The sequence below is a fragment of the Micromesistius poutassou genome (assembly GCF_964030765.1).
Source record: "Micromesistius poutassou genome assembly, chromosome: 12".
NCBI classification, from domain to species: domain Eukaryota; kingdom Metazoa; phylum Chordata; class Actinopteri; order Gadiformes; family Gadidae; genus Micromesistius; species Micromesistius poutassou.
This window is the reverse complement of record NC_140282.1, coordinates 11,422,084-11,442,069: the sequence shown is the minus strand read 5'-3', so window position 1 is coordinate 11,442,069 and position 19,986 is coordinate 11,422,084. Positions and strand designations below refer to the sequence as shown.

General features: G+C 44.5%; 1 protein-coding gene across 1 annotated transcript in view; it reads left to right on the top strand.

Moving 5' to 3' along the window:
* Positions 1-19,986, top strand: part of adamtsl3 (ADAMTS-like 3) — a 133,128-nt gene that overhangs the window by 91,563 nt on the left and 21,579 nt on the right. Inside the window, exons 17-22 of the mRNA XM_084475755.1 lie at positions 233-362; positions 8,313-8,523; positions 9,073-9,252; positions 11,126-11,279; positions 12,486-13,244; positions 13,394-13,640. Of these exons, the coding sequence (XP_084331881.1) occupies positions 233-362; positions 8,313-8,523; positions 9,073-9,252; positions 11,126-11,279; positions 12,486-13,244; positions 13,394-13,640 (1,681 nt within the window). The remainder of the gene's footprint in view (positions 1-232; positions 363-8,312; positions 8,524-9,072; positions 9,253-11,125; positions 11,280-12,485; positions 13,245-13,393; positions 13,641-19,986) is intronic.

Genomic DNA, 19,986 nt, shown 5'->3' with positions numbered 1-19,986 from the left:
AAGTATTCCGAGGCAACTGTTTTCTGTTTCTGTAATCAGCACACACACACACACAAATCAGAAATGTAAAACCAGGTTCAAAGCACCGCCTCTCCTACGATCCTTACAGCACATTTTCTCAGCATCATCCAGACCCAACCTCTCCTTTTTCCCATCACCACAGCAACAACCACCGCCTCCTCTCACCGTCACCAATGCTGCTCTCCCTTCCTGTCCCCCCCCCCCCCCCCAGGGAAACAGATGGCGGTGGTGCGCTGTGTGAACCGGCGCCGGGGAGAGGAGGTGGACAATGCACTGTGCGACCCAGGCAGCAGGCCCACGTTGATGATCCGCATGTGCAACCCTGAGCCCTGTCCTCCAAGGTGAGCATTTAAGGGGGGTTGTGTCAATATATCTTTCTTTGCCAGCCTCTTTCACAATTGTGCCGAGAGAGCCACCGAGGAGAGAGCGTGTCATGAAATGAAACGCGGCAGCATTAAAAAAACGCTGCACCCAGCGTCTTTTTTCAGACTCTTTTTTTTTTTTTGCGGTAGCTCCGAGCTTCTAGTTGAAAACACCCAAACTTTTCACAAAGGCGCTTGGTGTCGTCACTGTTGCTCCATTTTAGGCAACAAATCATGTATTAGATAGGGCGGGACTCGTCACCCCTATAACCAAGAAGAACATGGAGGAGGAGCTTGTTCTGGTCATTTCTGTCTATTCTGAGTTATAGGATGCGTCAGACAGGAATATATACAAATATTGATAGTAAAATGGAAAGGGGCAATGCTAGTCCATCATACGGTGGTAGGAGGGGTGATATGTCAAGATATAGTCAGTGAAACAAAACTTCACAAGCACTAAATCTCCGCTCAGCCCAGCACCTTGCCAGCCCTTTTCGGACAGAGAACAGGTGGGCTAGGTGGACCCAAGCCCTTAAAGGTGACATATCATACCACCAGGTGTGAGTGTGATTAGCCGTTACAAGCCGTTTTGAAAATCTGCCTCTTCTGACATCACAAGTGAGTGTGTCCACCTAGATGTATGCTGGGTGGATCAGTCTACCAGCCTACCCAGTGGACTGTGGAAAATGTTGCTCATCTATCCAGCGCATATCTAGGTGGACACGCCCGCTTGTGATGTCAGAAGAGGCAGATTCTCAAAACGGCTTGTAACGGCTAATCACACTCACACCTGGTGGTATAATATCACCTTTAAACCAAGCCCAAGCCCCTCCTACAAGGTTGGTACCATCGAACAGAGCAGTTAGAGGACACAGGACGTTATGTTGAGAGCGCTGTCGTTATGCAGAACTTTTTTTTTTTGTTCGAGCCCCATCGCGGGAATGATTTTTGTCATTGTCAACGATTTCTTCTCTCTTGAGCAAAGTCAGCAGAGCCGGCTGCCATTCACAGGGAACGCGTGCAGGCAAACCCTCGACCCGGTGCCAAGATTCAGGGGTTTACTCGACTGTGATGGACTCAAATTGGCACATTTAAATCCAAGCAATAGAGCAGAAACAATAGGCGCTGTTTCTCCCGACACCCAGTAAGAGAGTCGGCCAGACACATGGTGGGAGTTGTAGCGCGGCCAAAAGCGGTCCTTGTACACAAAATAAATATTTAAAAATGATATCATATATAATATACGTAGTATAATAAAAATATTTCAAATATAGGAATCACTCATACGTGGCTTTTTCCCTTACCATTTCCGTCCAATCTCCAAGTATATATGTTGTAGCAACAACAATTTCAATGACGGATACCTTCACATTCTCGGCGTAATCTTCTTCCGAACATGGTTCAGCGATCTCCCTCTCGTAGCGTGGCTACAAACAAATTGCTTCCCCGGCTGGACAACCTAATTACCTCGGTGACTGCTGCGATACGGCAGCAAATACCTCACACCACCCAGGATGTTTGCTAATCTCCCACATAGGAAGGATCCCGCCCCCTTCTGCGCCGGTATCTTGTTTGTGCTTCCTCTTTTAGATGTGTGCATGGTAATCTTTTCTCACCTTTCGTCTGCCTTTGTGATTCAGTTTTTCATTTATTTATTTCCCTTTTTTTTTCATTCCTTATTTCTTTCTTTCCCTCTGACTCGCATTATTTCCTTCTTTCTCTTTTTTTTTATTCTTCCTTTCTCTCATCCTTGAACTCTATATTGTCTTGCTTGTGGATGAATGCAGTCCATGAGTTCATGTAAACATTCCATTCCAAGCTGACCGGCCCTTTCATTACAGAACGGCCATCGTTAGCATGTTTTACAGTGGCTGTGTATTCGACAAATTACCAATCGACGTGAATGTGGTTTTGGTTTTCATCTGAAGCGTGGCCAACCTGACCGGTGTTACCGCTGCAATCTGTGAACGGAGCTTCTCCAGACCATGCCCCCCCCCCCCCTTTTTTGCATTCAACAGGAACCTTCCTTCCACTCCTCCGTAATTATCAAAATCAAAGTTTCCCCTTTGTTGATTTACCCAAACAGCAAGGATGCCAGGAGGACAGGAATGTGAGTTCACGTTCCGGGTCCCGTGCCGCACATTAATGTCATTTGAATTTTAGATACAGAAAAATAGAGAGAGGGGAGGGAAAGTAAGGCCTGGGTACATCAAAGCAAACATGTGAGAAGGTCCAGGGCAGTCTGGGCAGATAGAGATCAGCCAAGCGATCCCTAAATTGCCAGCGCATTCCGTGGAATTAGGGCCAGTAATTTGTACGTACACATCGGGCAGGTGGTTCCAATACAGCTGGCGAAAACACATCCACAAAATAATTTGGGCCCTGTGCAGCCAGTGGGCACTAAAGGGACTCTGAGGTCGAGGAACGAACCGCAGGTTTGTAACATTGAGAGTCGGTTGCCGGCATTACAGGCAAGATAAACACAGCGGCACGAATCCCTGCGGATAAACAATGTGACGGTGGTTTGGGTTTTGTGTTGAAAGGAGAAGGAGGCAGAGAATGCATTGTAGTCGCCATCCATAGCTTTGTTGTGTGGGTCGTGTGTCATATTTAGCTTCCTAATAGTAGCATGCAACCTAAACACAATGAGGCATTTAGTGGGCCTGTCGGTGGGTTTGTGTGGAGAGGGAAACAGATTTGTTCTGTGGTGCTGCGGCCGAGTTCAGCAAAAGGCTTTCTGTCTTCAGTGTTCCCACTTGAAGCAAAGAAAACAAGCAAAACAAAAAAAGTAGATTTAAGGTAAAGGAACGGAAGAGTTACTGCGGGATATAACAGAGGCCCACATAAATTCAATTCGATCGTCTGAACTTTGCATTTACATATGGTTATTCCCTGACGTTCAAGTAGCAGAAGCTGTTTGCATTTGATAGCAACACTAGGACTTTCCAGTGAAACATTTTTTGTATCCTCAGCAACGATTTCTAGTATCACTCACAGCAGACATGGTACCGTTTACCCCACCGATACATAATGTTTTTTAATCTCACAGTATGTTAACGACGAACAGTTTCTGGTTTGGTCGTAAAAAAAAACAGGGCTGGATGTGTCAAAAGCAGATATTTCTCTTTGAAAGAAAAACCTTTATCCCAGCCAACATGTAAGCTAATCAGATGTGGGGCCAGATGCCAGGTCGCTGGGTGTGTGATTTACGGTGTATTTGTGGCTGTCGTGGAAACACACTCAGGCCCAGCCAAGCTCCGGGAAAAGGATTTACCACACAGCTAATAGTACACAGAACAGCCTCACATTAAACAGCGACAACACATTTCGACACAAGGGCTACATAATGTAGGCCTAGGCTACTGTATGGTTGACATACTGTCTTGTCGTTGGCTTTTAATGGTTTTTTTTAATGGGATTGGAAGGCAACAGGGAGGAACTGACTTATACTGCTGACACTCTCTGATTTGCTGTACAGGACAAATATAATTGTTTATTGTATAAAAGGGGCTTATATAGTGTAGACATAGTTTATACAAAAATCTGTGTGAACTGATTAAAAACATATACATAGCCAATATATAGCCAATTACAAAGTTCTTACGGAGGATTCTGTATGGTTTTCCCTGACCGAATGGTGTAATGTAAACTTATATTCAAGACTTTGTCTCAAGTGACAGGGTCAGGGTAGGGGGCCACAGCCCAGGGTGGTAGGAGAAGATTAATAGGAAGTTATTCATAATTTGTGCTCAGCGGGGGTCCTCATCATTAAAGCTGTGTGTGAGATCAGAGCTCGCAGTGGGTGAGGGTTCGTGTTCTAAGTCAGAGCAGCAGTGAGCTCCGCTGGGCACAGAAGCCTTTCTCAGCTTGGCTGGCCGAGGGACAAACAAAGATCCTCGCCATGCTAATTGATTGGGGTGTGTGTGTGTGTGTGTGTGTGTGTGTGTGTGTTAGTGGGTGTGAGTTTGTGCACACTGATAATCCAAACATTTCAACCTCGACTGGGGATTGCTGTGTGCGTTTCGGTGTGTACCGTGTCTGTGTCTGAGAGAGCACTCGGGGCACGTGCTCAGATAGATACAAACGCGCGCGCATGTACATACACACTCACGCACACACACTAAAACACACACACACACACACACACACACACATACACACACAGACAAATACACCAAGAGACAGGATCTGAGACTACAACTCCACATATATATATATATACATGCATGAATATATCATCATATAATATACTACATTATATAGAATAAGTTAATTAGTATGAATAACCATTTAAGTGATTAATGCCCTGATCAGACAGAGCGTGTTTCACACTGCCCTTTTATCTTTGTAAGCCTACAGTTTAAAAACAAAGCAGCCTGCTGCATCTTTTGTTTACTGTTTCCAGGCAACCAGCGAATCACTGGTCGTAGCCTAGCCGCTGTTTAAACATCCATTGAAACATTTATCATCCATCTAAACATTAGCATAAAAAAAGGACAGGCCCAGGGCACTTTCGCTCATTTTCCCTCCATGCTGTTTACACTTGTTGTCGTTTCAACCACAGAATGCCCGCCACTCAATCCATCTGATTGGACGACGGAACAAAAATTCAAATGACCATGACCGCTTCTCTGTTCTGATTTGAAGTGTTCTCAAGGGTGATCTCGCGCTCCACAAACAACGGCCTGTTGAGCGGAAACACGCGGGGCGCTCCGCGAGATCAAAGCACAGAGGAAAACGTTTCACTCTCATTGAAAATAATTCCAAAAAGTCGCCCTGAGCTGCTAAAACGCATTCACGTTTTACCAGTTTTTACCGTTTTACTTAAAAAAAAACAGCAATAGCGGTTCTAACTCTGTCTTCAGTTTCCCAATAGACTCTTCATAAGAAGTAATTGACCTGTCGCTAAGCTCCGCCCTTAGAACGCAGATGAGCCAATGACATTCCGACCTAAACTATACTCGGACAACGGCTCGGACAACTCCATTGAAACCAACAGGGAGGAGGCATAATATAACAATTTAATGGTGGATTTATGTTGTTTGTGTAAAAAAAACAAACATGGTCAAACGATGTGCTTGGGGTACATGTAACACGGACAGTCGGTATCCAGAGAGGTTGCTGCAGAATGTGGTATATTTCATCCCTTTTCCCAAGCCACAACGGGACAAGAAAGAGTGTGTAATGTGGATCAGACTGTGCGGCAGGCCAGAATACCAACTGAATTTAAGCTTGTTACCCTCTGTATGTATTTTAAAGTTTTGAATATACCCCTCCATAGTGTAATGTAGTCCCTTTTGATTGATCCTGGAAGAAATTAAATCCTTTTTTCGCCCAAAACTTCTCCAAAATCTGCTTTGATATACTGTCAGCTGACATTTTTCCATATGTTTTGGTTATCGAGTCTGGTTTGTTTGTCCGAGTTCCTCGTGGTAATGGCGGGGGGCGTGACTTAGCAACAGGTCAATTAGGAAGGCTGTGTATTATTATGCACCCAATTGAAATATGCTAAATAAACACAGTGAATTCACCTATGAGCCACCACTCATTATTTTTGTTTCATGATTTCCATTGTCATGAAATGTTTTGAGAAGATATGGTTGTCTCCCTCATTGATGGCGAATGAGACCCCTTCTGTTAGCTTGCCAAGCTTGTAAAGGTGTGGAGCATGCAAAGCTCTTCTTCCTCGACAGTAAGAACCTCCAGAAACCCAAATCTCATGTGAGACATTTATTCTGAATTCTCTTCAGCCTTTGACATGAGGCAGGCTCATATATTCATTCAGCGACATTCTTCTTATTTGAAATGACCAGATCAGCTTTTTGTGTTGCTTTAAGATTTTCTAACAGATATAATCCAGCAGGTTTTGGTGAATGGACTTATTTCAAGCGGCAAGGTCTACAATACTGCTCACCCCATGGTTGTGTCCTGTCCCCCCTGATTTTTATTTTTATTATTTATTTTATTTTATTTATGTATACAGATAGCTGTAGGATGTATCAAGAGGGCAACTTTGTGATTATGTGAAATTCTCTGAGGCCTCGCCCTATTCCGGATCATGGTTGTGCAATCCCTGCCTTTGTCAAATGGTATGATGAAAACTCTGTGACCTAAACATGTTAAGGTCACAAATCACAATTAAGGAATTTATATTTGATTTCAGTTTAAACCGTAAAAGAATTAAAGCCAGCAATAACATTAAATGGTATTGTCAAAGTCTGCGAAATTTGAGATTATCTGTTGCTCCCTCTGGGAGAAACAGGTGTCCCAGAAAGCAAAAAGAATCACCAGCCAATCGGATCATGTTCTGTCCGGTGAATTCCCTGTAATGGACTCCGGCACAACTCATAGCCGGCTCTATAAGGTGCCCCTAGGCAGAACAAAAACGATACACTAAGTCCTTCACTCCTTCCGCTATCAGGCTATTAAACACAGACAGTCGTCATCTTAAATAACTGTTACATCCCTTAACACTTATAGGGTTAGGGTTGGCACATGTTTCATTTAATTTAGACAAATAATGATGCCATGTCTCCATGTACTGACTTATGTACAGTGCGTGGATCGGTTGCCTCTGACACACTATCTTGTCTTGTCTGTCTTTTAAGTGGTTTCTATGGACTGGGTGAGCTGCAAATGAATTGCCTTACATTAAGTTTTCTGAATATGAATATGAATCTGAATAGACATAATGTTCTTTCCCACACATGCCTAAGGGGCAAACCGCCCAGCATGATAGGAATAAACATTGTATAAAGCTATTATGAATGGCAGCTCAGACATCAACGGATACCATAGAGATGACCTTGTCTGTGGCTTGTCCATGAATTTACTTTTTAAATAGCAGTAAGACAGTTTGTTTGGCTGAATCAACGGCCTGTGTTGAAAAAACAAGTCAGCACAAGACAGCATTCAAACACTAAGAACATTTTGTTTTGGCAATTACTTGGCATGGAATATGTGTCTCAAATTGGTAAATCTATTATATTAAATCTGGATTTGTATTTGTTATTTTTGCTGACCATTAGTTATACAAGATATGGTATTTGAAAAGACCTGAGGCACAATATATTTTACAAACATGAAAAAAGTAGGGCTGTAGGTATAAAACCAAGGTTCCAGCATAATTTTATGTAATGCTGGTACCTTATTCACCTAAGAGAAGCTTCACCAAAGATGGTTTTACATGAGAGGAGACATGATGAAGCCTAGCTTAATTATTATTCCCTCAGGAATATGACCGACCTGAGGAGCTGTCTCCATCTGTCAGTATGTTTAAACTAAATCTTATAGTTGTTCTTCCTCTAACCTTGGATCCATCACGTCTACATGGTAGAGCAGAACTTCTGGGCGTAGACGGTACAGAGTCTGGGACTGGAACCAAAAACTGAAAGGGCAGAGTTACACTTTGTTTCCTGTTTCGTTAAAGATATTTTTCAGAAGAAAACTAATTTTCACGAGTAAATTAAGTTTAAGCTTAATTAAGTAAATTAAGCAGGAAGGGATTTTGATTGAGTGTATTACTATAGTGGGCAGAGTACACAATGTTGACTTGAACCTTTACAGTTCACTGCTGCTGGCCGACTTTGTGTTTGCCAAATACATGCCAACATGATTGGTCAAAACACATATTAAGCAAAATAAAGTGAAATACCCCATTCACACAGATTTGATCTTGTCTACCATCAGATTTTAGATATTAATCTAAAGACACTAATATACTACGCTAGATACTAGACACTAATCTCAAGTCTGAGTTGTGAGACTATTGTTTTTCTAACCAAGCAGTGTGTAATCTTTGGTCGATTGACGTTTGATTGATTGATCATGCCTAGCGGAGTTGCTATGGCTTCAGCCAGCGTGCTTGACGTCTCGGCCTCCCCCGACGTATGACCTCACGTGTCGGTGTATCTCTGTGTCGTCCCAAAGGTGGGAGGCGACAGTGTGGACGGCCTGCTCGGCCTCCTGTGGCGTGGGCATCCAGACCAGGAGCGTTTTCTGCACTCGCCTGCTCTCCCTGGACCAGCGGGACAGCGCAGGTGTCCCCGACCACGAGTGCAGGGAGTTCAAGCCGGCCATCCTGCAGCCCTGCAACCAGGTGGACTGCCCCCCCACCTGGGAGACGGAGCCCTGGCAGCAGGTGTGTGTGTGTGTGTTTGCGTGAGTGTGTGTGTGTGTGCATGTGTGCTTGCGCGAGAGCTCCGGGGTGTGCCTGTGTGTGTGCGTGTGTGTGTTTGTGTGTGCATGTGTGTTTGTGTTTGTGTGTTGGGTGTGCGCGTGTGTGTGTGTGTGTGCATGTGTGTTTGTGTTTGTGTGTTGGGTGTGCGTGTGTGTGTGTGTGTGTGTGTTTGTGTGTGTGAGACCAGGCCAACCAAAATAACATTTGCCATTCGTATGCTTTTCTATTTGTGTATAGTTTCCTGATTACTGTTAAGCTTTCTTAAGACCTTAAGCCCTTTTAACTGTGTGAGCGAAAGAAAATGTTGAAATCTGAAAAACATATCCAACTGCCTTTCTTTCGTCATTCTCTCACGAACATCTTTCTTTCTTTCTGTGTTTCTTTATTTGTCTCTCAATTCCTTCCCTCCTCCCTTGCTTCTTTCCTTCTTAATTTACTCTTGCTTCCTTTCTTCCTTCCCTATTCCCTCCCTCCTCCTCCTTCCTCCCCACTCCCCCTGACCCCCTGCAGTGCTCCCAGTCATGCGGTGGGGGCGTCCAGGTGCGGAAGGTGTTCTGCAAGCAGCTCCTGTCCACGGGGGCCAACTGGAGGCTGGGGGACGGGGCCTGTCCCGGGGAGAGCCCCCCCGCCCGTCGACCCTGCGCCAACGCAGACTGCCTGCCCTACCTGGGGGGAGGAGAGTGGGGCAAGGTGAGAGCGATGGGAGGGTAGGGACTCGCCGACCGTGATGTGTGGTGTTTGGCCCGGGTGAATACTCGATTCTGATGCGATGGAGGGGTGTTGATTAACTTTCGATAACCACGCGGCTATGACTTGGTCTTAGCCGGCTAGAGTCTCCTCCCCGCTCTCTACTCTAAAGGTGCAAAAATGAAGTGAATAGCGGCCAATTTCCAGCCGGAAAAACCTGCTGTGTAAATTGATGAATGGTGTGGCACGAAAACCTGGTTCAGGCAGCGTTTGGACAAGTTAAAATATTTGACCCTTTCTCTGAATTTAGGTCAATGCTTTGTAGTGACAGCATATCAGCGTTCACTCCCTGAAGTCAAGAATGAAGCGCAAAATGGAGGAGAAAGAATTTGTCGCCGTTTGCCGAATCCCGGAGCTCTATAATATCTATATAATATAATATAATATAGTATAATATATAATATCACAGTCGAAAGCTGTGTGCGCCTCCGGATTATATTTTGAACTCATAAAGGACAGCGTGGGGTTCTCTGACGTCTCTGGTACTTCCACAACAAGTAAAGACTCTCAATGGTGGTTATCTCGGACATGGTTGAGAATGAATAGGCGGATATTCGCTTTGCTTTTGATGTAATTGCACAGTAATGCAGCGCAACATTTCCTCAACCCTCAATCAGCTGGCCGGCGTGAGCTGAAACAACCATGTTCACTCATACATCAATGCAAATTTACCACAAATACAACAACATACTGGCAGTGAACCGGATGGCAACATTAAAGAACTCTCCTCTTAAATATAGAGCAATGAAAAACCTTCCTGAAATCAGTTGTGCTCTAGGTTATGTGCAACTCTGACATCGCATAATCACATCTGCTGGTCTACTGACTGACTGGCTTCAAATGTATTTAAAATTTGCAGTTGCAGTTGCTGAATATGATTGATAGAAAAAATTAAACTTCAGCGAATATCTTAGTTAAACAAGATTGAGCTCACCATGTATTTCTGTCTGGATAAATGCTGCATTATTCAGTTTGGGCAATCTCACGTTGTCTTTAAAGTAGTCTGGCTTCTCCTTTGACTCATCGTTAGTGAAATCTTCTCTAGCCACTGGAGTAATAAGGTAACGTCTGCATTCCATATGTATGTCCTGTTCACTGATTGCGTTCCAGCCATGGGTCAGACACATATATTTTGTCGATTGGATCATCTGTGTTTCTAGGAGCACACCAAATAATGACAGTAAAAAAGATTTATTTTGAGACCTGATCGCCAACAACATGAATCAACACTGTCATATTTGAATGATTCCCGAGTGGCCATGATATATAAGCAGGATAATCCACTCTGGGGCGTGCGCCCATCGTAATAAAATGCCTGATGCAAAGTGGAGGGCGGAGATGTACTGAGCTTCCTCCTGAATAATCTTTCCCCTCCTTTAGGATTCATTGATGCTTTACCCCGACTTCCTCCTTAATGACCGGCCCCTTAGTTCACTGTCACTTTCGATAAGAACGTCTTCTCATTCACTGCCTAGAACAAAAGTTACAATATAGTCAATGTATTACATTATATCCCGTTCTGCTCTAAAATGCTCCATTCCTAATTCCTTTTGAAGTAAAAATAACCTACACCAAAACCACAGGGACAGATGGTGCCAAGAAAACATTATTCATGAGATAACCCTTCCCGATTGGCTACCACTCTGGGTGATGTTCGAGCTAATCAGGGACGGCAATTGAAAACACCTGCCAAGTCTCTCGGTTCTTAAGCAGGTCTCTCTCTCTCTCTCTCTCTCTCTCTCTCTCTCTCTCTCTCTCTCTCTCTCTCTCTCTCTCTCTCTCTCTCTCTCTCTCTCTCTCTCTGTGGATGCTGCAGTGCTCGGTGTCGTGCGGCCTGGGGATCCAGCGCAGGGAGCCGGTGTGTCGCCGGCTGACGGCCACGGGCCAGCAGGTGACCCTGGCCAAGGGACTCTGCTCCGGCCTGGCCTCCCCTCCCCTCGTACGCACCTGCCGCATGATGGCCTGCCCCAGTAAGGACGCCTACAGGACACAGCATGGATCAACACACGCGCACGCACACACACACACACACACACACACACACCTATACACACACACACACACACACACACACACACACAAAACACTACGAGTAAAATATAATAATAATACACTGAGTATTATTATTTATGCACATTAACAAAACAACCTAGTCTATACACATGCGCTTTCACACAATCACATGCATACAACACACACACACACACACACACACACACACACACACACACACAAACACATTAGTATTCATACAAGCATGCACATTAACAAAACAAACTAAAACATATGCATACACACACATCACAGTGATAAACATGCATTAACCGCAAGCTGTTCCAAATGATTCAATAGCATTCACACGGACATTCACACTAACACATATGTTTCCAATGGCTGCACACTGTGCACACTATTGTGTTGTCTTGACAAACCTAACAGCGTTATCTGATGGAAGTGAGACACGGCTGATCAAAGCCACGTTCCACATTCACCATCAACACATCCTGCTTACGAAGGGAGACGCCATTGTGTCTGGATAAACCATGTCCCTTAGAGACGTGCATGATGGATACGTGCACTTTATCAAACCATCAAAAAACAGGAACATTTTGACAGTGAAACATCCGCAAGAAACGTGTGAAGGAACGTGTGAAATGGGAATAAAAGAAAGTGTGGCCAAGGTAATGATTCAGTGTGTGAACTGCTGTGTGCATGTGTGTGTGTTTCTGTGTATGTATGCTCATGTGCGCATGCCTGTGTGTCTGTGCAGATGCGGGTGGGGGCGGGTATCTACAAGTCATATGGAAGGGGAGATCAGCAGTTGTTCATGTAGCGGGGTGGGGGGGGGGGGGGGGGGGGGATAAAGATTGCAGTTCACCCGCAGTGGTGGGGAGCCCTTCTCCTGCCAATCAACTGCCTTGGAGGGCGCAGATCGGAAACAAACAAGGCAATATCTTACCATTCAAGAACGGCATGGAGCCTCTCTTCTCAGCACTCTGACCCAGAACTCTTTAACACCGATCCGATAATACCAGGGAATTAGACGTTGGTGCGCTCCATTCATTTAACATCTGACACGAACTATCAACCAACGTGCAAACAACAAAACAAAGCCTGAGAACAGAATGTCAGATGCGTTACTTTACTTATAAATGATGAGATTGTTTCTTCCCCAGGGCCCAGGAAGCAGCTGAGAACCAAAGAGGCCCCGGGGCTGCGGCACCCGCTGAAGACCAGAGGCTTCAGGGAGGGGGTGAAGAGCTGCCCCTCGCTGCAGGGCCTCCACCGCATCTACATCCAGGTCCGGCCCGAGAGACGCCTGCACCTCAGCATCGGCGGCCACGCCTACCTCCTCTCCAACACCTCGCTGGTCATCAAATGCCCCGTCAAGCACTTCCCCAAGAGCTACATCCGCTGGTTCAAGGACGGCCGTCCCCTGGCCAGCTCCGAGCGCCTGGGTGTCTCCAGGTCCGGGTCCCTGAAGGTGCACTCCCTGGGCCCAGAGGATACGGGGCTTTACAAGTGCGTCGCCGGGCCCGCCTCGGAGATCTTCACCCTTCAGGTCATCGGCGGACTGACAGGAAGGAGTCCGACAGACAAGGAGTCATTTCCGCTGGTTTCTGGGAGTCTACGTCCAAGCAGGGAGGAGTTGATGATGCCGTCTTGCCACAGCCACCGCTCGGAAGTGGACTCGAAGCTGTCCCTGCTCCGAATGCTGAATATCTCGGCAGTCAGTGTCTCTCTGCTGCCCCCCGGTGTCCAGGGGGTGGTCATGCCGCCGGGGCTCCAGGAGAAGCTGGTTAACATCACCCTGCAAGCTGACGTGGAAGAAATTAGTCTGGAGCAGGCGTCCAGGCACATCTCCTCGCTGCTGACTCAGATGTCTGCTGGCCATCTCTGGAACATCCCCAGACAGAGCACCGCATGGGTTGAAAGTAATTATGAATTTTCCTGGCAGTTAAGTGTTTCGCTAGGAGGCTGCATTTCACTTTGATTCTTTTAAGAGCTTTAGCTCAGCACTTTTTTTCTGAATATGGAGAACTCTCTTCTGCTAATCAGATACGCCTTCTGACATTTCCTCCAGGCAGACTGCCCAATTGGTCGGAGAACATGGGAACGAGGCTGCCGCGGAGACCCGCCATCGTCCGAAGGCGACAGAACCACACCGCCGGCGGCACCACCTTCCAGAAGAACCTTAGCTTCAGCGTGGGCCAGGCGGCGTTTCTCACCAACGGAACCCGCCTGCTGACGCTGTTGTGCACGGCCGAAGGCTCTCCGAAGCCCACCGTGACATGGACCAAAGACGGCGCACCGCTTCAGCACACTGACAGGTGAGCAGACCCTACACACATCCGACGTGTGTGCTTTCACTGGAACATTGCGGTAACGTGTATATGTGTATATGTGTACCCTGTTTGTGTAGTTTGCCAATTAGGGCTTGCTAAAGGGCTAAGCTCATTATTGAGATGAAAACCAAATTCAATAAAAGGCTAATGCAGATGATCGTATACATATAAACAGGTTGCGTTTGGATAGTGATTAAGAAGAATTCAACTTAACTGAGAATATTATTTTATTAAATGCCGGGTTCTAAATCAGAATCTCTATAAATATACAGTTTATATAGTTATCCACTGTGGTGGATGATAAATCCCCTGTGTTTGGAGGAAAACATTTCTTGACTTTTTTTACAATCTGCCCATAGTTTCTCAGTGCTAGTTGCCTCGGGTATAAATAGACTGTATCAAGAACAAAGAATCCATAGAATCCTTGCAGCAGAACTCTTCAGTGGCTGGAAAGCGAGAGCTTTCCAAACAAAGTTCAGCGCGGGTTGATTGTTTTGTTTTTCTCAAGTATCTTCCATTTGAGTTTGTCAGTGTGTGCCAAGCCAGGAAGGATCTTCAACATTTTTAACTGAATTGCACAGTGCTGCCCCTGGGCCATACGCCAAGCAGCGGGATGTTTAATGCAGTTATTAATATGATAAAGCACCTGGTGCCAGCGGTAGACACTCCTCTTTGTATTCCACACATTTCCGTGTCCCCGCTCCCAGCAAGGAAATGTGCGGGCACATTACATATCACATTGAACTCTGTGGCTCGGGTTCATCTTCGCTCTCTGCGATATTCCCGAGGAGAAAACAGGGTAAATGGGTGTACAGTGACCTTTATGTAAATGTTGTCAACAGGAAGAACACAGTGAATTGGGAGGAAAGGCATCCGAGTCCGTGACTGGTTTCTGATGTCACAGAGGCTCTGTAGCTTTTTTTAGTGATGATGCAGCAGAAATGCTAAATACTTTTGGTGTAATTTTGCTTCCACTGTCACTGTGCATGATCAGCAAGTTTGCTGCTATAAATTACAGTAAACAGGGGGTCCTTCGTAAATATTAAAATTAATATTATTATATGCATATTAGCTGATCAAATACATTGAAATAGTTACGTTTTTTTATTGTTCTTGGGGGAACGGCAGTTCGATCTCCGAGTGTCGAGGTGTCCCTGAGCAGGGAACCTAACCCTTACTGTTCCTGACAAGCTGGCTGTCACCTTGCATGGCTTAAGCCACCATCGGTGTGTGGATGTTTGAATGAATGGGTGAATGTTAGGCAATATTGTATAGCGCTTCGGGTGGCCACTGGTTACAAAAAAGGGCTATATAAGTGCAGTCCATTTACCATTTACCATTTCACATGGCGACCATGTGAAATATACAATTCTTTAAGAATGCATAAACGATTCTTTAAGAATGGTTAAAAGTGTGGTGACGGGAGTTGTTTTTAACAGGGGAACAGTGGGTCAATAAATATGGATGCAGTTCTTTGAGTGGCGTCACGGACCACTCACAGAGCACCTTTCCGGTAAAACGTACAATGTGTTCAAATTATAATGTACCAACCTCCTATGCCCCTGTCATTTTTTTTTATTCCCGAAGTACCGTGTCTGAAGTGCTGATTGAAGTATGAGCACTTGTAATTCTCTGCAATATTATTCTGCTGTGTCTGTGCGTGTGGGTGTGTGTGTGTGTGCGTGCACGTCCATGTGAGTTGAGTGGGCGATTGCATATGGAAGCCATCACCAGAATGCTCAGGGCCCTGCCAATCATAACCCAGCTCAGGACTGACTGCTCTGGAAGAGAGTGTGTTTTCTTAGCCCTCTCTCTCTCTCTCTCTCCCTCTCTCTCTCTCTCTCTTTTTACTATATTTTACTATTACTTATCTGTCTCCTTCTCTCTCGCACGACATGCCCTTATTCTCTATTTCCTTATGGCTCGCTCTGTTTACAGGCAGTGACAGCCGCTGGACTCCACTGTGCTGTGATTGAGTTGTGGGCTTAAACCCCACTGTGTCTGGCCCACTCTCCAAGACATCTGAGATTGTCGCTAGGAGGCAGAATATATTAGATTTGGGCGAGATTTAAGGAGTTTGCGAATGTTAAGAAGTTTTGATTTAAATGCCGGATGCTTCCTCAAGGTTTCTATAGTGCGTGTGTGTGTGTGTGTGTGTGTGTGTGTGTGTGTGTTATGGGCTCCCTGTTGGGCAAACATCGTTTGAGGCAGACATGCTTTTGCTCTTAAGGGATCCACTATCCCAAATCTATACCAATAAATTGCATATCTGTTCTTGTTTTCGCTGCTGTGGAATACTGAGACCGTCCACTGGGAGATATAAATAACGTCAATAATGGATTTAGAGGCGAGAACAAGTGAAGTGAGATTTGTCCGACCACGGAAGGAAAAAAAACACCCACAATATGGTCCTGTGGGGACCGTGGAAAACTAAGGGAACATCCAGATCTGCCTACTAGATGTGAGTGGAGTTCTGCATTGACCCGAGTCGACTGCATGAAAAACGTCATTTTGGGGGAGAGAGCAGCAGAAGGTCTCTGGAAGACAGACTGGAGGGGTTGCTCTCGGTACACTGAAGATCCATCACCTCTGTGTTATCCAGTGCAACTCGCAGCGATGTGTGAACAGCTAGAATGAGTTTTTCTGACATATTACCGCATCAATAATACATTTTTATTTCACTCAACTCTATACTTTTTCTCTCCACACACATACACTGTTTATACTTTCGTTTAATTCATTTCAGTGCTTTCAATGTCACCCAAAGGCTCTTTAAAAGTACTTTATTCTGTCATGCACTCTTCCTTCTGTATGCACCAATGGGCCATTTAGGTGAAAGAAAGGTCATAAATAGTTTCTAATACTGGCAAATATCTACATTCAGAGTGCAGCATATAAAGCTCACCGTTTGGTGACCCCCAAAATACCCAATACTTTTAAATAGGCTGACATAAAAGTACTTCTTACACTAACCAAATATTGATCATCATCTCACATCTTTGAAGGTGGTGGTCACATGAAGTAGCTTGGTAAATGTACTGGCCATTGCAGTACATTTGGAGAATGCTCTATCGGTGCAAAACATTAAAGTGTAACTGTGTTATTTTGATTTTCAGATTTCAGATTTCTTGTAGAATAGTTCATTTACAGTTTGATATAGGTAGTATACATACAGAATGTATTACACATTCATGTTTGGGGCATCACTGATAATTATTCAGTCTCTCATTGGAAATATTTAAAGGTTATACTGCATAATTGAACAAGGATAAGGGTTTATTATTTATTATTTAAGACTGATGGAAGGTTGGAGAGGTTTACATACATATTACCACGTACATAATACATTAATTTTCCCCCCAACTCTGGGAATTAACCGTCAGCACATCAGAGCAATCAGGACTCTATACATATACTATAAATGTGCTTTTTAATTAATTTTCAGTATTTTCTTCTTTATCCATTTGTAGCACCTTTCATGCAGCACATCCCAGCTCTGAACTCAGTCCAGACTGCTCAATACCTCAACTTGCATCCTTTTCCCCTTAAACTCACACACTCCTGTTTCTCTCCTCACACACATAACTTTAAACTTTATGGACTGGACCGCCAGAGAAAAGCAAACAGTGGAGCCGGAAGCCGTGGGAGGAAGGAGAGAAGGCCGGGGAGAACAGAGAAGATGTGAAGCCCTGGTCTCTTGAAGACAGGAGGCTGTGTGGCTCTCCTCCACCTTTGACCTGCACTTGATTGTATCAGAGTCACAGACTGGCCTTGGAATGAATTGAGACTGATACGATACGATAGGGATGCCCTGGGCTGCTCCGGGTCATACTATGCCATCCAAGCATACATAGACACCGGCTTCTGCTGGTTATGTCTCGGTCAAGGACAAAATAAAAAAAATGAATGGATTCAACTCTTGTTCTTGCTCGATTTTACTTTGTATTGTGGAATTGCTATTCTTTCCAATCGGTACAACTTGTACAGAGGACATTTGTTTGCTTGCCCATGCTAAACGTACAGAGCAGTATGTTGAGTTGCAGCGAGTAAAACACATCCGCAGGGCCGTAGAGCATATCTGCAGCATATTGGCCACAAGGCGACTGTATACCGGTCCCTTTTATTGTGTTATGTTAAGGTTTAGTATTACACTTGCAGCACGATTTCCAGTCGGTACCTAGCTCCCCTGCTGAGTTCACAGGACCATGACAGTGTTTCACACTCTTCACACTTTTAGAGGTTATGGGGGCCCTGGGCTGACTCCAAGGTCCCCAGTTGTACCATTATGAGGTGCAGTCACACTGCATCGCCTCACCTGGTGATGTGGGAGGACTGGGGAGGTGATGGGGTAGGGGGGGGGGGGGGGGATTGTACTGGATGGAGAAGGGCTGTAGATACAGATATATTGGATGCTGGGGATCCTACATAATTTGTTATTCTAAGTTGAGATTGAAGGTGAAATGAAGGTTGAAGCTGCTAAGTTGGCTAGCATTTATCTAGATTCGTACCATTCTTTTTTCTATGTAAATGCAGGATTTTGAGGAGAAAATATGCTGATTCTGGACGACACGATTGGGAGGATGTCTGTGTATATTTGTGCCTGGGATTGGGCATGTGCAAGTATGTGTTCAGTCGCAGGTTTTGTGTGTGTGTGTGTGTGTGTGTGTTTTTATGTGAGTGTAAAATTGTGGACTGTGCCTGTGAGCATGTGATGGGCATATTTATGTGTATGTGTGTGTGTGTGTGTGTGTGGGTAGGGGGGTGTGTGTCTGCTTGTATGCATATGTGTGGGATGTGCATATAAACATGTGTTCACATACGTGTGTGTGTGTGTGTGTGTGTGTGTGTGTGTGTGTGTGTGGGATGTGCCGTGTGTATAATTTCTAAACGTCCTGCTTCCCATGTTTTCACCGGAACCTGGGAGTTGGATTGTTACACCTCAGAGACCCATAAAGCTCTGCAGGGCTTTTAACTGTTCAGGTCTGCTCCCTGTCACTTCCTACCGCGAAGCACGGCTGCCGCACACATATATATCACCCCACCGCTCTCTGTCCACCTCATCCATTCATCTGTGTAACTCTAAACCCAGGACCAGCCTGCAGGTTTATCCTTAAGCCCAACTTCTAACAAAGTCTTAGAGAGTCAATTCTTCTGGATATGGTCCAGCTGTATAAACCGTTAAATCCACTGGTGTTAAATGTCTAGGGATGGATATATATATATATATAGATATATCTATATATCTATATATATATATAATATGTTATGCATATATATTTAGTGGAGTGTACGTTAGCATCTGAGCATCTGGCAATGCAATATGCATCACAATACCAGAGTCACGAATCAGCCTATAGTGTTACATGACAGAATTATGGAACAATAAGTTATTGTTTATTTACTGTTTATTGAGTTGTCATAAGGATATGTCTGTACACGTTAACACAAATGACATACAGATACAATGTACTCTTAAAATATTTCTGCATTTCAGAAAGGAATATTGCATACTTATTAAGAATGTATATGTATTGTTTTGGAAAACTGATTTATGTTTTTAAGGCATATTAATATTTTATTCAAAAGTTAACCTTAATTCAATGCATCACAATTACAATATCTGACTGATATTATTAATTGAACTGTGTTTAGGTTTTAAAGTTATTGATGTGCACTATTTCCCTCTCATGGACCTTGGCTGGTTTGTCTGATAGAGGGCCGAGTCTGTGTTTCCTTCCTGTGGCTGAACAGTGTTTATTCCTTAATTAGGGAGGTCTCAGATGGATCAGACTGATGGGGTGAAATGAGGCTACTATGCTATCCTGTTGATTGCTGTGTATAGCAACGTAGCATGGTGGTATTAAATACAGATTGCTCCTTCGTCATTGTTTGGACAAGCCAACATCAGTGGGGGAGGGAAAGTGAAGTGTTTCATTGCGACTCCTGTTTCACAGATGCTCTTGTTCTGGCTTTGATTAGGATTTACCGTGGTTCTTCCTCTTGTTACTAAACAGATAAACGCAATGCAACTGCTAATTGCACAACTGAATAATAACACAGATGCTAACAGTGTTTTATGTCGTCCAGTGCATGTTCAGCCTCTCCAATGTAAATATAAACAGGAAGACAAGACAGAGAGCGAGAGAGAGAGGGGGAAAGGAGGTAATAATATAACATGAGCCTTTAAGTCGTTAAAGTAACAGGGCTATAATGGGTCCATATGGAATAATATGTCTATGCATATAAAATGTGTACCAAGGGTGTTTTTCAAAGCAGAGTTGTGTACCTGGAAGTCATCAGAGCCAGCTATCAGTTATTGCTTTCAAAGCTT